The sequence below is a fragment of the Sphaeramia orbicularis genome, unplaced genomic scaffold, assembly GCF_902148855.1.
Source record: "Sphaeramia orbicularis unplaced genomic scaffold, fSphaOr1.1, whole genome shotgun sequence".
Classification (NCBI taxonomy): domain Eukaryota; kingdom Metazoa; phylum Chordata; class Actinopteri; order Kurtiformes; family Apogonidae; genus Sphaeramia; species Sphaeramia orbicularis.
The window spans coordinates 96,307-114,957 of record NW_021941504.1 but is presented as its reverse complement, the minus strand read 5'-3'; the positions used below and the strand labels follow the sequence as shown (position 1 = coordinate 114,957).

General features: G+C 42.4%; 1 protein-coding gene across 1 annotated transcript in view; it reads left to right on the top strand.

The window, feature by feature from the left end:
• The first annotated feature begins 1,762 nt into the window (after positions 1 to 1,762).
• Positions 1,763 to 18,651, top strand: part of LOC115415981 (glutamate receptor ionotropic, delta-1-like) — an 83,081-nt gene continuing 66,192 nt past the window's right edge. Inside the window, exons 1-4 of the mRNA XM_030129661.1 lie at positions 1,763 to 1,813; positions 5,539 to 5,712; positions 8,830 to 8,991; positions 10,949 to 11,068. Coding sequence (XP_029985521.1) covers positions 5,590 to 5,712; positions 8,830 to 8,991; positions 10,949 to 11,068 — 405 coding nt within the window. The 5' untranslated portion in view covers positions 1,763 to 1,813; positions 5,539 to 5,589. The remainder of the gene's footprint in view (positions 1,814 to 5,538; positions 5,713 to 8,829; positions 8,992 to 10,948; positions 11,069 to 18,651) is intronic.

The window sequence follows — 18,651 nt, the reverse complement described above, 5'->3', positions numbered from 1 at the left end:
AGTATATAGTAGTAGTATGTAGTAGTAGTAGTATATAGTAGTAGTATGTAGTAGTAGTAGTATATAGTAGTAGTATGTAGTAGTAGCAGTAGTATTATATAGTAGTAGTATGTAGTAGTAGTAGTAGTAATAGTATAGTAGTAGTATATAGTAGTAGTAGTAGTAGTATGTAGTAGTAGTAGTAGTAGTAATATATAGTAGTAGTCGTAGTAGTATATTGTAGTAGTATGTAGTAGTAGTAGTAGTAGTAGTAGTATATGTAGTAGTATGTAGTAGTAGTAGTAGTGTAGTAGTAGTAGTAGTATGTAGTAGTATATTGTAGTAGTATGTAGTAGTAGTAGAATATAGTAGTAGTAGTAGTAGTTTAAAGTAGTAGTATGTAGTAGTAGTAGAATATAGTAGTAGTAGTAGTAGTAGTATAAAGTAATAGTAGTAGTAGTAGTACAGGGTGGGGAAGCAAAATGTACACTGAACATGTAGTTGTTTTTTCTCAGCAGACACTACATCAGTTGTTTTGAACCCAAACATATACTGATGTCATAATCATACCTAACACTATTATCCATACCTTTTCAGAAACTTTTGCCCATATGAGTAATCAGGAAAGCAAACGTCAAAGAGTGTGTGATTTGCTGAATGCACTCGTCACACCAAAGGAGATTTCAAAAATAGTTGGAGTGTCCATAAAGACTGTTTCTAATGGAAAGAAGAGAATGACTATGAGCAAAACTATTACCAGAAAGTCTGGAAGATACTATTAAAGAAGAATGGGAGAAGTTGTCACCCCAATATTTGAAGAACACTTGCGCAAGTTTCAGGAAGTGTGTGAAGGCAGTTATTGAGAAAGAAGGAGGACACATAGAATAAAAACATTTTCTATTATGGACATTTTCTTGTGGCAAATACATTCTCATGACTTTCAATAAACTAATTGGTCATACACTGTCTTTCAATCCCTGCCTCAAAATATTGTACATTTTGCTTCCCCACCCTATAGTAGTAGTAGTAGCAGTAGTAGTAGTAGTAGTAGTATGTAGTAGCAGTAGTAGTAGTAGTAGTATGTAGTAGTAGTAGTAGTAGTATGTAGTAGTAGTAGTAGTAGTGGTAGTAGTAGTATGTAGTAGTAGTAGTAGTAGTAGTAGTATGTAGTAGTAGTAGTAGTAGTAGTAGTAGTATGTAGTAGCAGTAGTAGTAGTAGTAGTAGTAGTATGTAGTAGCAGTAGTAGTAGTAGTAGTAGTAGTAGTAGTAGTAGTATTTGATCAGACAGACAGTGGTGGTGGTTCGTGGTGTACTGCAGGTGTGTTTGTGCTGATAATCCAGTAAACTGTCACTGCTCCTGGTCCTGCTCCTGGTCCTGCTCCTGGTCCTGCTCCTGGTCCTGGTCCTGGTCCTGGTCCTGGTCCACTTTAGGCCGTGCTGAGTGTCCGTTGTATCATGTACAGGATGCTGAGTGTGTGTTATTAGGATTATAAGGCAGAGCTCTGATCAGTGTTTTGTGTGTGTGTGTGTGTGTGTGTGTGTGTGTGTGTGTGTGTGTGTGTGTGTGCGTGTGTGCGTGGGTGCGCGTGTGGGTGTGTGTGTGTGTGTGAAAGGGTTCTGTCCATGTGTTGGATGAAGGGAACTGTTCATCAGACAAAGCCTCGGTGAGAGGGGTGGGATTGAAGGGACTGGAACGTCCACGGTGCCATGTTATTAACCCTGTGTGTGTGTGTGTGTGTGTGTGTGTGTGTGTGTGTGTGTGTGTGTGTCTTTTTGCAGGCGGTGGAAACCAACCTGGCCTCCAAAGACAGCCACTGGGTGTTCGTCAACGAGGTAAGAACACACACTGTACCGTACACTTTAATGAGTCCCTGAACGCACCATCACATCCACATAACACTGGGACGAAGACAAAGAAAAGACAAACACACAATTAGACAAACACACAATTAGACAAACATTACACAAACACACAGTAGGATGGGTTTGTTTGAACCCATGACTGCGTTCCACCAATCAATATTCTCCAACACACAGCCCCACCCCCAAGAATTCTGGGTAATCTGAAAAGTTGCCTGGATAGTGATGGAAGGTAATGGGACGAATACCTGTTTGACTGGACACATGACTGGACACATGACTGGACACATGACTGGACACATGACCGTCGTCTTCATGGTCATATTTGTCTTCATCTCTGTCGTTGTCATCGTCAATTTTGTTTTAGTCATCATCGTCTTCGTTGTTGTCTTCATTGTCGGCATCTTTGTCTTCATCATCTTCATCTTCATTGTCATCATTGTCGTCTTCGTTTTCATCTTTATCTTCTTTGTTGTCGTCTTCATTTTCGTCTCTGTTGACGTCTTCATTGTCATCTTCGTTGACATCCTCGTTGTCGCATTCGTCTTCATTTTTGTTGACGTCTTCATTATCTTCGTCTTCTTTGTTGCCTTCGTTGTCGTCTTCGTTCAGTTTCTTCAAACATCTTCTCTGACTAAACTACTGGTCGGATTCACGTCATATTTTTTATGTGTCTTCTTTGTCTACAAAGTCATATCTGGACTGTGATTGGATGAGTTGAGTTCTCCTCCAGTGAAAGTCCCGCCCACTTCTATAGTTAGGCTGATGTGTATCCAGAACCACAGGACTGGGACATGGAGCAGAACCTGACAACCTCACACATACAACATAGAACAGACACTGACGGACAGGTACACTGGAGACTATATTTGGACATTTCAGAACCCCTGGATCTTCCCATGGGCCGGATTGGACCCTTTGGCGGGCCAGATTTGGGCCCCGGGCCTCATGTTTGACACCTCTGCTGCCCATAGAAGAACAACTATATAAAAACAAGTCAAAACAGATCAAAAACCGGCTGAAGGTTCTGGAGGTGTCCCGGTTCTGTTTCATTAGAGTGTTTGTCTTCAGGCCCGTGTTGGATGTGACAGGTTCATGGTGTCGGCGCCGACCCGGTGTCAGCGCCACCGTCGTCTTCAGCCTCCGTCTGGTGGAAACACGAAACACCACCGAGACGACAGCACTGACGCCAATTAAGAACCAGAGAAGAAGAACAAACAGGCTGAGAGGAAGAGGAGGAGGGGGAGGGAGGGGGAGGAGGCAGCGAGTGGAGGACAAGGAGGAGGCAAGAGAAGGAAGAGGAGGTGGAGTCCGTGGTCCTGTTGACCTGTCCATGGTCCTCAGGTGTTTCCTGGACCTCCTGGACCTCTGTCTGTCCAATAATCATCCAGGTTCATGTTAAACTGAACCAAACGTCGTCTTTCAACAGGAACCAGATCAAACCGACTCTAAACCACGGCGCCCCGGCCCCTCCAGGTGTAGATCTGAAAACCTCCGACGGTATCGACACATGGATCCATCAGACGGTGTTTTTCTGCCTCCACCACCATCGTCCAATCCATCAGTGGACAAACCAAAACAAAGACTAATGAGTCGTTAGACTGAAGGTAATGAAGGTGGAACAGAGACAAAGGAAGAAGAATCACACTGATGGAGTCCACCATGGAGGAACCCGGACCTGGACCTGGACCTGGACCTGGACCTGGACCTGGACCTGGACCTGGACCTGGACCTGGACCTGGAGCCTGACCTGGACCCACTAAACCTGGGTTTAACCTAGTCTGGGTGAATTTCTTCATACTTCCTTAAATTCACCTTTTTATGGTTCTGGTAAAAACACAGAACCCAGTTGTTCTATGTCAGAAAGTTCTGGAATAAACTGTACGAACCTGATATGTTTAATAAACACAGTCCTGTTTATATATTATTACATCATTATCTGCGCTTAGTACGTTATCAATGGACTTTCGTAATGCCCGGTCAATAACTTAATAACTTTTTTAGTGACAAAATAGTAGTGGTTCAAAAGCATTATTATATTATTGTATTTATTATGTTATTTTGTTTATTATGTTATTACATTTGTTACGTTATTGAGTTTATTTGTTTATTTATTCATTATATTTTAGTTATTGTGTTTATTACATTACTGTATTTGTTACAGTATGTTTCTACGTAATAATATCATTACTTCTTTCTATGATATTAAATCAATTTAAATAACATATTTTCATTTTTACTGTAGTGTGATTCAGATTTCTTTAAGTCTGCAGATTTTTAAATATTATGTGTAATTTATATATTTTTGTGTTGTGTTTGAACATGTTTAAAGCTTCTTTTCATGACAGAAACATCAAAGTGTTTGCTTCATAAATAAAAACTGTACCTGTTGTGACCTAGGTTGAGGTGAATCTGTTTTTTTGCATTAGCCCCTCCCCCCGTGGACCCCCCTGTTAGCCCCTCCCCCCTGTGGACCCCCCTGTTAGCCCCGCCCCCCGTGGACCGTCCTTACCCTGTAAACGGTGTGTTTATGTTAAAGTGTGTGTATTCTCTCCATCCCGTCTCCATTCCAGCCTCTTATCTGATCCCTCCACTCATTCCCATAATCCTCGGTTCACCCGGCGCTGGCGTCCTCGTGCGTTTGGAGGCAGGTCATTACCGCCTCCTCATACCATCACTTCTATTCCACATAAGTGCCGGCAAATACTTTGAATATTGATCGAATGACTGTGTTTGTCACTGAGTTGTCGGCGTAAAGCGGCGGCGAGGGATGAGGCCGCCGTCCTCCATTTTCCTCCGAAGTGAACATTACTCAGAGGAACCGACCAGATAAGAGGAGGTGGCGTTCCCAGGGTGTAATGACTGCGGAGAATGGAAGATAAGGCCGAACAATGTGGTGGTGTTGAATTTGTGCAGGAGGTCCAACGAAAACCACAAAAACCACGAAAAGACGACAGAAAGATGACGTAACGGAAAGTGGAGACGAACTTTACCAGAGTTTACGATTCATTCTGGTGTTTTTGGTGTTGAGGAAGTTATTTTAATGGAAGAGTCGCGCATCAGGGTCCTTTAACGTCCACCTTTAACCTTTAAAGACCCAAACGTCCACCTTTAACCCTTAAAGACCCAAACGTCCACCTTTAACCCTTACAGACCCAAACGTCCACCTTTAACCCTTAAAGACCCAAACGTCCACCTTTAACCCTTACAGACCCAAACGTCCACCTTTAACCCTTAAAGACCCAAACGTCCACCTTTAACCCTTACAGACCCAAACGTCCACCTTTAACCCTTACAGACCCAAACGTCCACCTTTAACCCTTAAAGACCCAAACGTCCACCTTTAACCCTTACAGACCCAAACGTCCACCTTTAACCCTTAAAGACCCAAACGTCCACCTTTAACCCTTACAGACCCAAACGTCCACCTTTAACCCTTAAAGACCCAAACGTCCACCTTTAACCCTTACAGACCCAAACGTCCACCTTTAACCCTTACAGACCCAAACGTCCACCTTTAACCCTTAAAGACCCAACGTCCACCTTTAACCCTTACAGACCCAAACGTCCACCTTTAACCCTTCATCAGGTGTGTTTTCATGCACATCTGTGTCTGAACCTCCTCCAGATGGGGACGCTCTGGGACAAAAAAAGACAATAATCACATGTCAATCATCTTCCTCCTCTTCATCCTGCAGGAAATCAGTGACACAGAGATCCTGGAGCTTACCCATAGTGCACTGGGGCGCATGACGGTGATCCGGCAGATCTTCCCTCTGTGGAAGGACAGCAGCAGCAGATGCATGAGGCAGAACCATCGCATCTCCTCACTGCTGTGTGACCCTCAGGAAGGATATCTGCAGAACCTGGAGGTAAAGGACAGGGTTAAATATGAGGATATCTGCAGAACCTGGAGGTAAAGGACAGGGTTAAATATGAGGATATCTGCAGAACCTGGAGGTAAAGGACAGGGTTAAATATGAGGATATCTGCAGAACCTGGAGGTAAAGGACAGGGTTAAATATGAGGAGGCTCTGGTCCAGCAGCACTGTCTGATCCAAACACTAACAAACACTGGGTCTGCTAAGCTAAAGCTAATAGTTGACATCCTAGCTCTAACATAAACACATTAGTGGGCGTGGTCATCGATCAGATCCAGTTTTACAGATAATGTTGAAACAAAAACATTTAAATAATTATAATATTATGATGGTGTTTTTAATCTGAACATCACCGTTTCCTCACAGATCATAGACGATTCAAACAGACGTTCAGTCTAATGCTGATAGTTTACATTATAGGGTAATGAAGGTGTACAGTTATTATTATGGGATGTTCTTATCGTTGCAATGTTTCTGTTTGTTGATCAGTGGTTCAGACTTAAACTTCGACAGTGCTGATTCAAACAGATCTGTCGTTAAGTTATTGACGACACAAACCAACAGGAAACAGAGCTAAGCTAACAGGGCTAAGCTAACAGTGGTGGTTAGTGGGTTTATGGTGGCTGTTTTACAGATTACAGATTTCTTTACTGTCGTTTGATAGCACAGAGTACATACAGCACAGAGTATATCAAACGAGATTTCGATCGATGATCAGGGACATCGTGCCGCTGCAACTGTTGCGCCACCATAGAACCCTTTTCTTCGAAATTTGCAGTGAAGAACAAGATAATGCAAAGCACAAATATAAGACATCATACAGTTTTCACACAGTACATGTGAACATATGCTGGAATTTTTTCATGGATTTGAAAGGAATTTGGGGGACAGGGTGAAAGTTAAAGGCAGACAGCAGACGTGATATTGGGGTTTGGGGCGAGGAAGATGCATGTATGTTCTCTGTAACTGTGGAATGTGTGTGCAGGATAAAGAGACTCCAGTGGGTCATTCTGTCCTTCAGCTGGTACCAGTTCAGTTCAGTTCACTCCTACTGTTGTCCTGACCATGGAAGACGTTTTGACTGCAGGGGGAGTAGATTAGAGAAGCATCTGCCGCTTCCTCAGCTCCCAGGGGAAACAATTTAGGCCATGGGGGAAACTTGAATTCTGCATTAATTTAGTATATCTTCATTTTGTTCTACTTGGCCTCAGCATCTCTGACCAGTGAGGTCTCTACACAGTTCATCGATTTTTTCCTTTAGTCCCGCAGATTGACGGAGCCCCTCCACGTTTGCTCTCAATCCCTCCGCAGACTGACCCGCGATGTAATCTAACTTCTTATACGAGTCCACAGCCTATCCGTCCAGGTCTGGCACACTGTCTCCCGACTGCGTCACCACCGTTGGAATTCCTTCACATTATCACTCACCGCTCCGAAGTGCTTCTCAATTTCCACCGACACCAGCGGGGTCTCTTTGCGTGCTGCTGTCTTGCTGATTTTGCGATAGCTCAGGGCCATTCCAAGAGCAATCAGAAGGTGTCCTGCTATCATAAATCCAAATAGGTAGATGTCTTCGATGTCCTCCACCAACAGAGCAGACAGACACACCACCCTCCACTTGTCCCAAGCGTCCCGGGTGGATCCAGCTGCAAATGTTCCGTCAGGGCAGGCGGGCTCCCCAGGACCATTCTTCCTTGATGAAAAATTAATGTCAATTGCACTGAGTGACCAGTTGATCAATTCCATATTTGCTGTTTGAGAGCTCAACAAGCAGGGGATTCAAAAGTAAAGTAAGTCGGACAAGACACTGCACGGCCAAGCAGAGTGGGGAGGCAGGACAAAAAACAGCAGATAGCAGAGCTCAGAATAACACGTCCGCTCTCTTCGAAGGACAAGACAGAATTTAGTCAAAAAACAGAGCTACGCTAACAGAGCTAAGCTAACAGTTGTGGTTAGTGGGTTTACTGTGGCTATTTTAGTCCAAAATCAAGCTAAGCTGACAGAGATAATCTAATAGAGATAAGCTAACAGAGCTAAGCTAACAGTGGTGGTTAGTGGGTTTACTGTGGCTATTTTAGTCTAAAAACAGAGCTAAGCTAACAGAGCTAAGCTAACAATGGTGGTTAGTGGGTTTACTGTGGCTATTTTAGTCTAAAAACAGAGCTGAGCTAACAGAGCCAAGCTAACGAGGGTGGTTAGTGGGTTTACTTTGGCTATTTTTGTCTAAAAAATAGAGCTAAGCCAACAGAGATAATCTAATAGAGCTAAGATAACAGAGATAAGCTAACAGCAATAAGCTAACAGAGATAAGCTAACAGAGGTGATTAGTGGGTTTTACTGTGGCTATTTTCGTCTTAAACATAGCTAAGCTAACAGAGCTAAGCTAACTAAGCTAACAAAGGGGTTTATGTAGAACCCACCTGAGTCCAGACCCATGGTTCTGTAGATGGACTTCTTTGTTTTTCTTTCTTTCTTTTCCTTCTTCTCCTCCTTTCTTTTTCTTCGTCTCTTCTCCTTCTTGTTTCTTCTTTCCTCGTCTGTCTGCTCTTTCATGTGACCTTCTTAACCTCTGTCATGTTCGTCCTGATGATGTCGTTGATGTTTGAACCTTCTGCTCCTTCTCTGGTTTAAAGTTTTTCTACTTGTCGGGGTCCGTCCTGTTCCTTAAATGTTCCTGTCCACGGTTCCTTCAAAAGTCTGAAACCTCTTGAATTCACAAACCTGCATTTGATATTTTAAAAGAGACTTTAGAGGTGTTCAGTGTGATCTGGTCTGTCTTCAGCTCTGTTTCCATGAACCTGTTCACTGTGTTTAAATGTGTCCAAACCTTATTCGACTCAGCTCCAACCGACAAGTTTATATTAGAATTAGGAACCAATTATCACTAACTTTGCTCCTAATGAGAAATGATTCATAGCGTTGGAGTAAATAAATAATTTTTTGCAAATTTTGTGCCAGTTTGACCACGACATAAACACTGAAGTCTGTTGTAAGTGTCTGAAAAAGTCTTAGGTTGAACTTGTAGAACCCTGGAGGAGCCCTGCTGGTAAATGACTCCTTATTCCTGACCTCTAACCCCTGACCTCTGTGGCTCCGCCCCCTGCGCAGGTGTCCAACCTCTACCTGTACGACAGCGTGCTGATGTTGGCCAACGCCTTCTACAGGAAACTGGAGGACAGGAAGTGGCACAGCATGGCCAGTCTGAACTGCATCAGGAAGTCCACCAAGCCCTGGAATGGAGGCTGGTCCATGTTGGAGACCATCCAGAAGGTAGGACCACCCAGGGGATTATGGGTAACCACGGTTAAAGGTCACAGACGGTAGACGACGGCAGGATGGGGGTCTGTTTTTACCTTTAAATGTGCTCCATCGGTGGGTTTGAACTAGATTCAGCTTTTATCCATAAACCTGACATTTGTGTGATTTTACACTAGTGTCAAATCAACACTTAAAGGTTCATGTGTTTAACTCTAAAACTGAAATGTTTGACCTTTAAACTTCTGTGACTTGTACTGTTTCTGACCCTGTTTTACTGATGTTTACTTGTTTTTTTCCCTCTAAAACTAAACTGATATTTGCACTTTTACATTTAACACCTCAGTGGAATTTATTCATTTTCACCTTTAAAACTTTTGTTTTTCTTTTATTTATTTATTTCAAACATGCAAAGAAACAAAATAAAACATTTAAATGGACAGAATCTATCTTCAAGCACATACAAATCTGAATTTTGCATGGTCGAAAAGGAGTAGGAAGAAGTTTAAACTTATTTAATCCAACCCCTCAGTGCTTTTACACCTTTATCACTAACTTAATACAAGAATCAAACAATACTATTTTCCTAATTTTAACATTGAACCACAACAAATACATAATGCAGTAACTGAATTATACACAACAAAATGTTCATGTCAGTACAGTCATACAAACAGACTCAACAATTCAACCATTTTCTTCAGTAATTACAGCAGATTTATCAGTACATCATCATCCATAAACAAGAAAAGCACTCAGAGAGCACAGACCAAGACAGATCTTATCATTTGTTCCTTGTGCAAGTATCAACATTTCCCGAAAATTTCATGAAAATCCATCCATAACTTTTTGAGTTATCTTGCTAACAAACAAACACGCACGCACACAAACACACAAAGCTAAGTGATCCCAAACAGCCTCACGGTCATTAAACACTGGACCTCTCAAGAATCAATTCTTTATATCTTTTTTTAAACTGAATTATGTTTGATATTTGTTTTATCTCCACACACAATTTGTTCCACAATTTTCCTCCACAGATGGTCAAACAGAAACTTTTTAACGTAGTGCGTACTTCATGAATCTTTAAATGTAACTTTCCCCTTAAATCACAGCCTCCCTCTCTTTCACTAAACATTTGTTGAATATTTCCTGCTAGTCAGTTATTCTTTGCTTTATACATTATTTGAATAGTTTTGAACTCCACAAGGTCAATGAGTTTTAAAGTTTTAGATTGGAAAACTAGTGGACTCGTGTTCACGAAAACCAACATTGTGACCGATTCTTCTTGCTCTTTTTTGCAGTAGAAAAAGTCTTTGTAATGAACTCGTTAATGTATTTCCCCATCCCTCCAAACAGTCACTTAAATAAGGTCAGATCAATGAATTCTACAGAATCTGAAGTGATTTTTGATCTAAGATCCCCTTTGCTCTGGTCAGGACTGAGCTGCTTCTGTATAGTTTGTTTTGTACATGTTTTATTTGAGGTTTCCAGCAAATTTTATCATCAATTATCACTCCAAGAATCTTGTTTTGATTCACCCTTTCTATGTCTACACCCTCTATCTGTACCTTTACCTCATTACTTGTTTTACATTTACCAAAAATCATGAATTTTGTTTTACACAGATTTATTGACAACTTGTTTTTGTCAAACCATAACTTAGTTTTATTTAGCTCTGAAGTGATTAATAAAACATTTGTAGGTTTTACCTTTAAAGCTGGTGTTTTTCATTTGACATTAGTATGTTTTCCTTTTCAAACTGATGCTCCAGTTGGAGGTTTTCTCAGTAACAGCGTTGGTTAAATGCACAGGTTTGTGGTAAATGTTCGTTTCTTCAGAAAAGCCTCCGGTCGGTGTTTCCACTTAGTGTTTTCTGGGTTTAATGGGTCTCATGGACCCGGATGATGACTGAGTCTGGTCTAAATGGTCCAACTGAGCCGGGTCCTGGTGGTTTGTGTGTGTTCTTCAGGGGAACATCACCGGTCTGACGGGGACCATGGACTTTAAGGACAGCGGGTCCAACTCTCACGTCCAGTTCGAGATCCTCGGCTCCAGTTTCAGTGAAACCTTCGGTAAAGACATAAAGAGGGTGAGTCTCAGATCCATGTTCACACCAGGTTCTCAGACCAGGTCTCAGATCAGGTCTCAAATCCACGTTCACACCAGGTTCTCAGACCAGGTCTGGAAGGACAAAGCAGAAGGTGGAAGGTCAAAAAACAAACCCACGGTGCGTTCAAAGCCTCTGGCAGAATGGGACAGATGACTTCTGTCATTTTCATACCTCCACCTCCTTCTCCACCTACACCTCCCTCTCCACCTCCTTCTCCACCTACACCTCCTTCTCCACCCCCTCCTCCCTCCATCTTCTCTCTTTGTCAGACTACATCTCCCTCCTCCTGATCTGCTGATACAGATTGAAACCTTATTTTCTTCTTGTTTTCCTTTTCCTCCCTCCTCCGTCCTCCCTCCTCCATCCTCCCTCCTCCCTCCTCCCTCCTCCCTCCTCCCTCCTCCGTCCCTCCCCCGTCCATTATCTCATCCATCCCTCCTCACTTTTCTCGTCTCATTGACTTCTGATGCGTCTTCCTACTAATTTGTTGTGTCCAAACGCCCTCCCACTGAACACAACACCACAGAACTGGACATGTTTTTTCCGTCTGCGTCTGTGACAGGAGACACCTTCACCCACAATCCTCAGAGGAAGAGACGGAAAAGTGGTGTTTTTAATCAGACAGAGGACGCCGATAACACACACACACACACACACACTTCTCCTAATAAGACCTGGGCCAGTCTCTGCTGGCGTCCGACAGTTGAACTTGTGACTTCATCTCCTCCATGAACTCCTCAGTCGTTCAGTATCTGCAGACGTGGACGTTCTACTCACTGATGTTACAGCTGATTGGTCAACCAAGTCCATTTAGATCAGACGATAGAAACACTGATGAACATCTTATTAATGACTGAGTAACTTTAATTAAAGTTTATTTAATAGCTGCAGGTGTTTGGAAGAAAAAGAAGACGATATGGGGTTAGACTGGTCTCCAAATATTCAGGAGCAAAAGACAGAAACCCTTAAAGACACAAACGTTCACAAAATACAGATGACAATATTAGAATAAATAGTGGTAAATGCCTTAAAAATGCTTAAATATGAAGCTCATTTTGGAGCTGATGTAACCATATCTGTTGGTCTTTAAATGTGTTTGATGACTGTTTTTGGTTCCTCCATGGACGGTGGAGGAACCTTAAATGTGTTTGACTGTTTTTGGTTCCTTGGTGGATGGTAGTGGAACCGTCAGTGCGTAGATGATGGATGTGGGTGTATAGACTCCACCTCATTGAACCGTTCTGCTGCCGTTCTCCGTCTTCACTCATGGACTCGGTGTTTCTGCTGCAGATCTCTGACTGTTTACGTGCGTGCCTCATTAATCTTTGAATTAAACGGGACAGATTCCACTTTATTCCACCGGCTCTGATCAACCTTGTACGTCGTCTAATAAACTTCCTCATTGCTGTCGTCGTTTATTTGACAGATTATGAAGATCTGCTGCCAATTAAAGCTGCAGCTTCCCCAGCAGACTCTGAAATGACAGGACGTCAGACTGTAACGTTCAGTTTTTCCTTAAATCACTTAAAGTTAAGGCTTTAGACTCACACTTCTGACAAGACCAGAGGGGTTTAACAGTTTGAACCAAAAAAAAAATAGAAATAGAAGCTGAGACTGGAAGAGAAAAACGAAGGATTCTGTCCATAGTTTATATGTGACGGAGGAAACATGGGATTGTTCGTTTATAAGTTCAACCTACACGTAAGCCTACTCAACAGAGAGTAGTTGTTGAAGAGGAGGACAATGAGGACAGGTCTACAGCTGCAAAAGGAAAGCCTTTCCAATTCAAGAAAGGCAAGTGCACTGAAGAGAAACCACAGTGCCAGAAACCCAAGCACAATGGAGGAAAGTGTTCCTCATCCCAGAAGTCCAAGCGCACCAAACAGAAGTCTTTCCAGTCCCAGAAAAGCAAGCACGCTGACGAAAACTCCAAGGCAGGACCTTGTGAGACAGCGAAAGACGGCACTGTTTGGGTCCAGCAACAAATTGAGGACTTGAGTACCATTCAGCCAACGCAGACACCATTCAGTGACGCAGGACCGACAGAGTTCGCAAGACGCAAAATTACTAGTCACTTGCAAAGCTTCCTCTGTTTATTTGATATCAGCATGCTGATGACATCATCAGAGACTGCACAGTGCACAAAGCCCATGGGACAAACCCGAACTGGAACACAACTGTCTACGAGCTGATGGCATTCATCGCTGTTTTGTACTTCAGAGGAGCGAGTGGCAGAACCGGTGCCATGCGTGACTGCTGGTCAGAATGTTTTGGCATTCCTGAGATCCTGTCCACGATGTCTTGAGACCGTTATGAAGAGTTGATGCACTATTTGCGCTTTGACATCAAGGACACCTGCTTGGAACACGTGCAGATGGACAAATTTGCTGCTGTTTCAGAAATTTGGGGGCGCTGTGTTCGGAACTGTGTGCTGTCTTACAACCCAGAGCAACACGTTACGGTTGATGAACAGCTTTTTCCAACAAAGGTCCGATGTCCTTTTCTGCAATACACTGCATCTAAACCTGACAAGTTTGGGATAAAGTTTTGGATTGCAGCAGACTTGGACACTAAGTACATGTGCAATGCCATGCCTTACTTGGGAAAAGACCCCAGCCGTGCTGCAGGAGAACGAGTTGCTGAGAATGTTGTCACAAGGCTTCTGGAACCCTTTTTGGACTGGGGTAGGACTGTTACTATGGACAATTTTTTCACTTCATTGTCTCTGGCTAACAGGCTCCTACAATGTAATACAACTCCTCTTGGCACAATCAATAAAATTCGTCGGGAAGTTCCTGTGCAGGCAAAAAAAAAACACCACGGAACGTGAGCAGTTTTCCACACAGGTGTTCACACCTGGCAGTGCCCTGTAGACAGTTTATGCAGCCAAACAGAACAAAAATGTGTGTCTTCTCAGCACGCTGCATAAGAAAGTGGAACTTGCAGAAGATTTGCAGTGAAAGCCAAACGTCGTCACAGACGATAACCATTTGAAATGTGGTGCTGACATCCTGGATCAGAAGTTGCGTGCTTACACAGTGTACACAGGCACACAGAGATGGCCTGTAGCTGTCTTTTACAACATACTTGACACTGCTTGTGCAAACGCATATGTACTGTTCAAGGCATGTACAGGAGCAAAGGAAATGAGGTGAAAATTTTAGCACAAGCTTCCTATCAAACTCAGAAACAGACAAATGCAGGAACTTTCACAGGACAGAGCGAGGAAGATGCTACTGCGTAGAATGACAAGGGTTTCTCAAGGTAAAACGACTACATGCCAAGTCCGTGCGACTTGTAACAGAAATCAGAGCACTGAGAAATGTGCCGTTTACCAAAAGTATACATGTCGTAAATGTAGAAAAAGATCTCCGTTCACGTGTGCAAAATCCTGAATTGGACAAATAATGGCCACTAATACCCACCTGTATAGCAACAGACTGTACATAAGCACTAACAACTTGTTTACTGTGCATTGGCATTTATTGATTGACAGTTGAGACTATCATACTTTTATAATTTGACTTCTTTTTATCTTCAGCCTACATAGTAGGCTAATATTGTAGCAGTTTGTCTTGAATATTTTCATGAGTGTGTAATAAAAAAAAATTTTTTCACTGAAGTCATTTGTTTTTGTGTTATTTGTTGAATTTGTGAATTATTGCCCAACAATTTAGGCCGTGCTTTCATTTGTCATTGAGTTGTTTCAGAAACATCACTTTGATAAAAGCACACTTCAGTCTACGTACACTAAGTGTATGTTCAGATCACTCCAGTGGATCAGCAGAGTTTGAGAACTTACTGGGAGGGTGTGGGGGTCAAGGCAATTTGCAACTCAGAGGTCCACGCAATAAGGTGATCACCAATACCAATGCAACAACTTGGGGGGGGGGGCTTGCAATTGCAGCTGAAATCTCTAGAGAATCAAGTGTTAACAGACGAAATAATCACATTTAAATGTCATTAGAATAAACTGATTATTAACGTCAGAATGAAACTGAGCATGAACCGACATTATTATAGACGACGAGTGGAATTTATAGGCTTAATTTATAGAATAGAATAGAATAGAATAGAATAGAATAGAATCAAACAGTGATAGGATGAGAACCATAAAGAACCAACTGTCAGAGTTTGTTGGATTCAAACAGATCTTTAGTTCAGTTATTGATGACTCAAACCAACAGGAAACAGAGCTAAGCTAACAGAGCTAAGCTAGCAGAGCTAAGCTAACAGAGCTAAGCTAATAGAGCTAAACTAACAGAGCTAAGCTAACAGAGCTAAGCTAACAGAGCTAAGCTAATAGAGCTAATCTAATAGAGCTAAACTAACAGAGCTAAGCTAACAGAGCAAAACTAACAGAGCTCAGCTAACAGAGCTAAGCTAACAGAGCTAAGCTAATAGAGCTAAGCTAACAGAGCTAAACTAACAGAGCTAAGCTAACAGAGCTAAACTAACAGAGCTAAGCTAATACAGTTAAGCTAACAGAGCTATAGTGTATATGTTTGATAAATCTTAACTGGAGTTTATTATTGAGTGTTTGTTTCCTTTTCTGTAGGTTGTTGTTGAACGTTTAATGCTTTAACAGTGGTTTGTTTGTTTGTTTTTTATCCTTATAAAGGTGAATATCTGAGGGAAATGAGCGGGTTTTTTTTATGGTTAAATGATGAAAAAACAAGATCATACCATTAAAAATCTGCGTCTGCTGGATAAAAGTGTTTCATACCAGTGTTCATCTGGATGATTATCTGTATAAATATCAGTCGCATATTTATCAGGGTCTTCTGTAACTTTGATGTGACTTTCATTCAGTTCTAGTGTCTGTGTTGAATCAAATGAAACCACGTCTGTTTGATGATGATGGTGATGAAGGTGGTGTTGTTGTTCTGGTCGGTGACAGGATGACAGTGTCTTTTATTGAACACCTCTGTCCACTCAGTTCAAGGCGTCCGTCCGTCTTTTGTCTCCATCTTTTTTTTCTGAAGGGGTTTGCAGTTATTTTGCTGAGGACAGAATTACCGTCCATTTGTCCATAATGTGGACTCTGTATTGTTAGCAGCCTTTGTGAAATGAATCCATTAGAACTGTTGGAGAAGGAAAATGAGCCTCAGATGGTGCTAATTTGAAGTCCCTCAGGTAATTTGGAGTCGTTAACAATAATTTGTGCCTTTGAAAACTCCAAGCTTGCTAATTTCTGTGAATAATACATGGAATGAGACACAGAGTTTTGTGCTCTTTCATTTTTTTTGCCAAGGCCATGAGAGTCTTTGGGTTTTTCCTTCTGAACGCTGCAGACGGAGGCAGTGATAAATGACCACAGAGCACCTGGACGTCCAACAGAGAGATGGCAAATTAGAGCCGCTGATGACGAAGGCACGGCTGAAAATCAAAACGCTGAAATGAAACCAACGAAACAAAAGGACTGTTTGGCTTTGAAGGGAACTGGACACAAAAGAGTGTGTGTGTCCCTTCAGTCCAGTCTGTTCTATTTATGCATTTCATTTAGTCACTTTGACTGATGAGGCGTCTGTAATTAAGACGGAAACGTCACAGAACAGGAATATGGTGGAACACATAAGGCCTGTGGGCCAAAAGGGGACCACTAAAGGGTCCAGTCCGGCCCTCTAAAGGGTTCAGTCCAGCCCACTAAAGGCTCCAGTCCGGCCCACTAAAGGGTCTGGTCCAGCCCATTAAAGGGTCCAGTCCAACCCACTAAAGGGTCCACTACAGCCCACTAAAGGGTCCAGTCCGGCCCACTAAAGGGTCCAGTCCGGCCCTCTAAAGGGTTCAGTCCAGCCCACTAAAGGGTCTGGTCCAGCCCATTAAAGGGTCCAGTCCAACCCACTAAAGGGTCCACTACAGCCCACTAAAGGGTCTGGTCCGGCCCATTAAAGGGTCCAGTACGGCCCACTAAAGGGTCCACTACAGCCCACTAAAGGGTCCAGTCCGGCCCACTAAAGGGTCCAGTCCGGCCCTCTAAAGGGTTCAGTCCAGCCCACTAAAGGGTCTGGTCCGGTCCATTAAAGGGTCCAGTCCAACCCACTAAAGGGTCCACTACAGCCCACTAAAGGGTCTGGTCCGGCCCATTAAAGGGTCCAGTACGGCCCACTAAAGGGTCCACTACAGCCCACTAAAGGGTCCAGTCCGGCCCACTAAAGGGTCCAGTCCGGCCCTCTAAAAGGTTCAGTCCAGCCCACTAAAGGGTCTGGTCCGGCCCATTAAAGGGTGAATTTACAAAGTGTAAAAATTCCACTAAAGTTGTAAACAGTCAATGATGTCGAACTCGTCCAACTGTTGAATTCCGATCTTAAGTAAATAATATTAGAACAGCCTATAAATAACGACGACTCCAAATGTTCTTCTTGGTTTTTTGTGAAAATGTAAAATACTGGAACATTATAAAAATATTAACATTTACAAACTGTCCTTTAACAATAAAACATGAATAATCTGAAATGTCTTCAATGAAATCAGTGTAATTTTATTAATATTCTGCCTGTTGTTAAATGTTTTGTGTATTTGTAGATCCAGTCTATAATACACATGTAGAAATACACAGTTACAATAAAACTGTTAAAATTACACTTATTTTTACTTAGAAATGTCAGTTTTTTCAGGTTGTTCATTTCTTTAGTTAGTAAATGTAAATGCGTTGATAATTGCATGTTGTTGTTTTTTGCACTAAATCAAAGACAAACCTTTGTATTTGTCACAATTTATTTATTTACTGTCTGTTCTGCTGTTATTGGACCGGTCCGGCCCAGTTTAGATCCACTTATACTGAATGTAGAACCTGAACTAACCTGAGTGGGACGGTCCTGTAGGAACAGCAGTGAATAAGGACCAGAGATCGTCTGAATGAATCCACCTGGTTCATGTTGAACAGAATAAACCGTTTCAGTCAGAACACCTGCTCTGAAAAACACTCCAGTGTTCCGTCTGATCTGATCCAAAATCATTCAAATGAGGAAACGAGAAGAACTGGAACCCTTCAGTAGAACATGACAGATAAATATGAGTGTGATATGAACACTGGTATTTAAAGAACCAAAAATGTACAACATAAAAATGTAAATGAGAACATGACGAACACACTGTGTGTGTCTGAGGATGAGCTGGACATGAATATTCATGGGTTTATTTCCTGCTCGTCTGTTTTTATTCCCTGAACTGTCATCAAACACTGTGGACCCTCTGCTATCAGACTGAGTTTAGGCTGATCCCACATGTTCACGTCTGTGTTCAGTCAGCTGACAGGGGTTTAATTCATAAACAGACTGATCCAGGATCAGACTGATCTGATGTGAAGGGCAGGTTCATGTGGAGGGAAAATCCCCACATTTTGGAGGTCCAGTGAACGCAGCAGAGCCCACTGAAGGCTTCGTCTGCGTTCTGCTTCAGTTTCCAGACGACGACACTGACCCGTTTCAGTCTGAATATGTGTTGAAATGAGGCTTTACATGGTCAGACCTGAAGAGAAAACCACCAGAACCAGAACCGGGTCTGAGTGGATCAGAAAACCACCAGAACTGGGTCTGACTGGATCAGAAAGCCACCAGAAC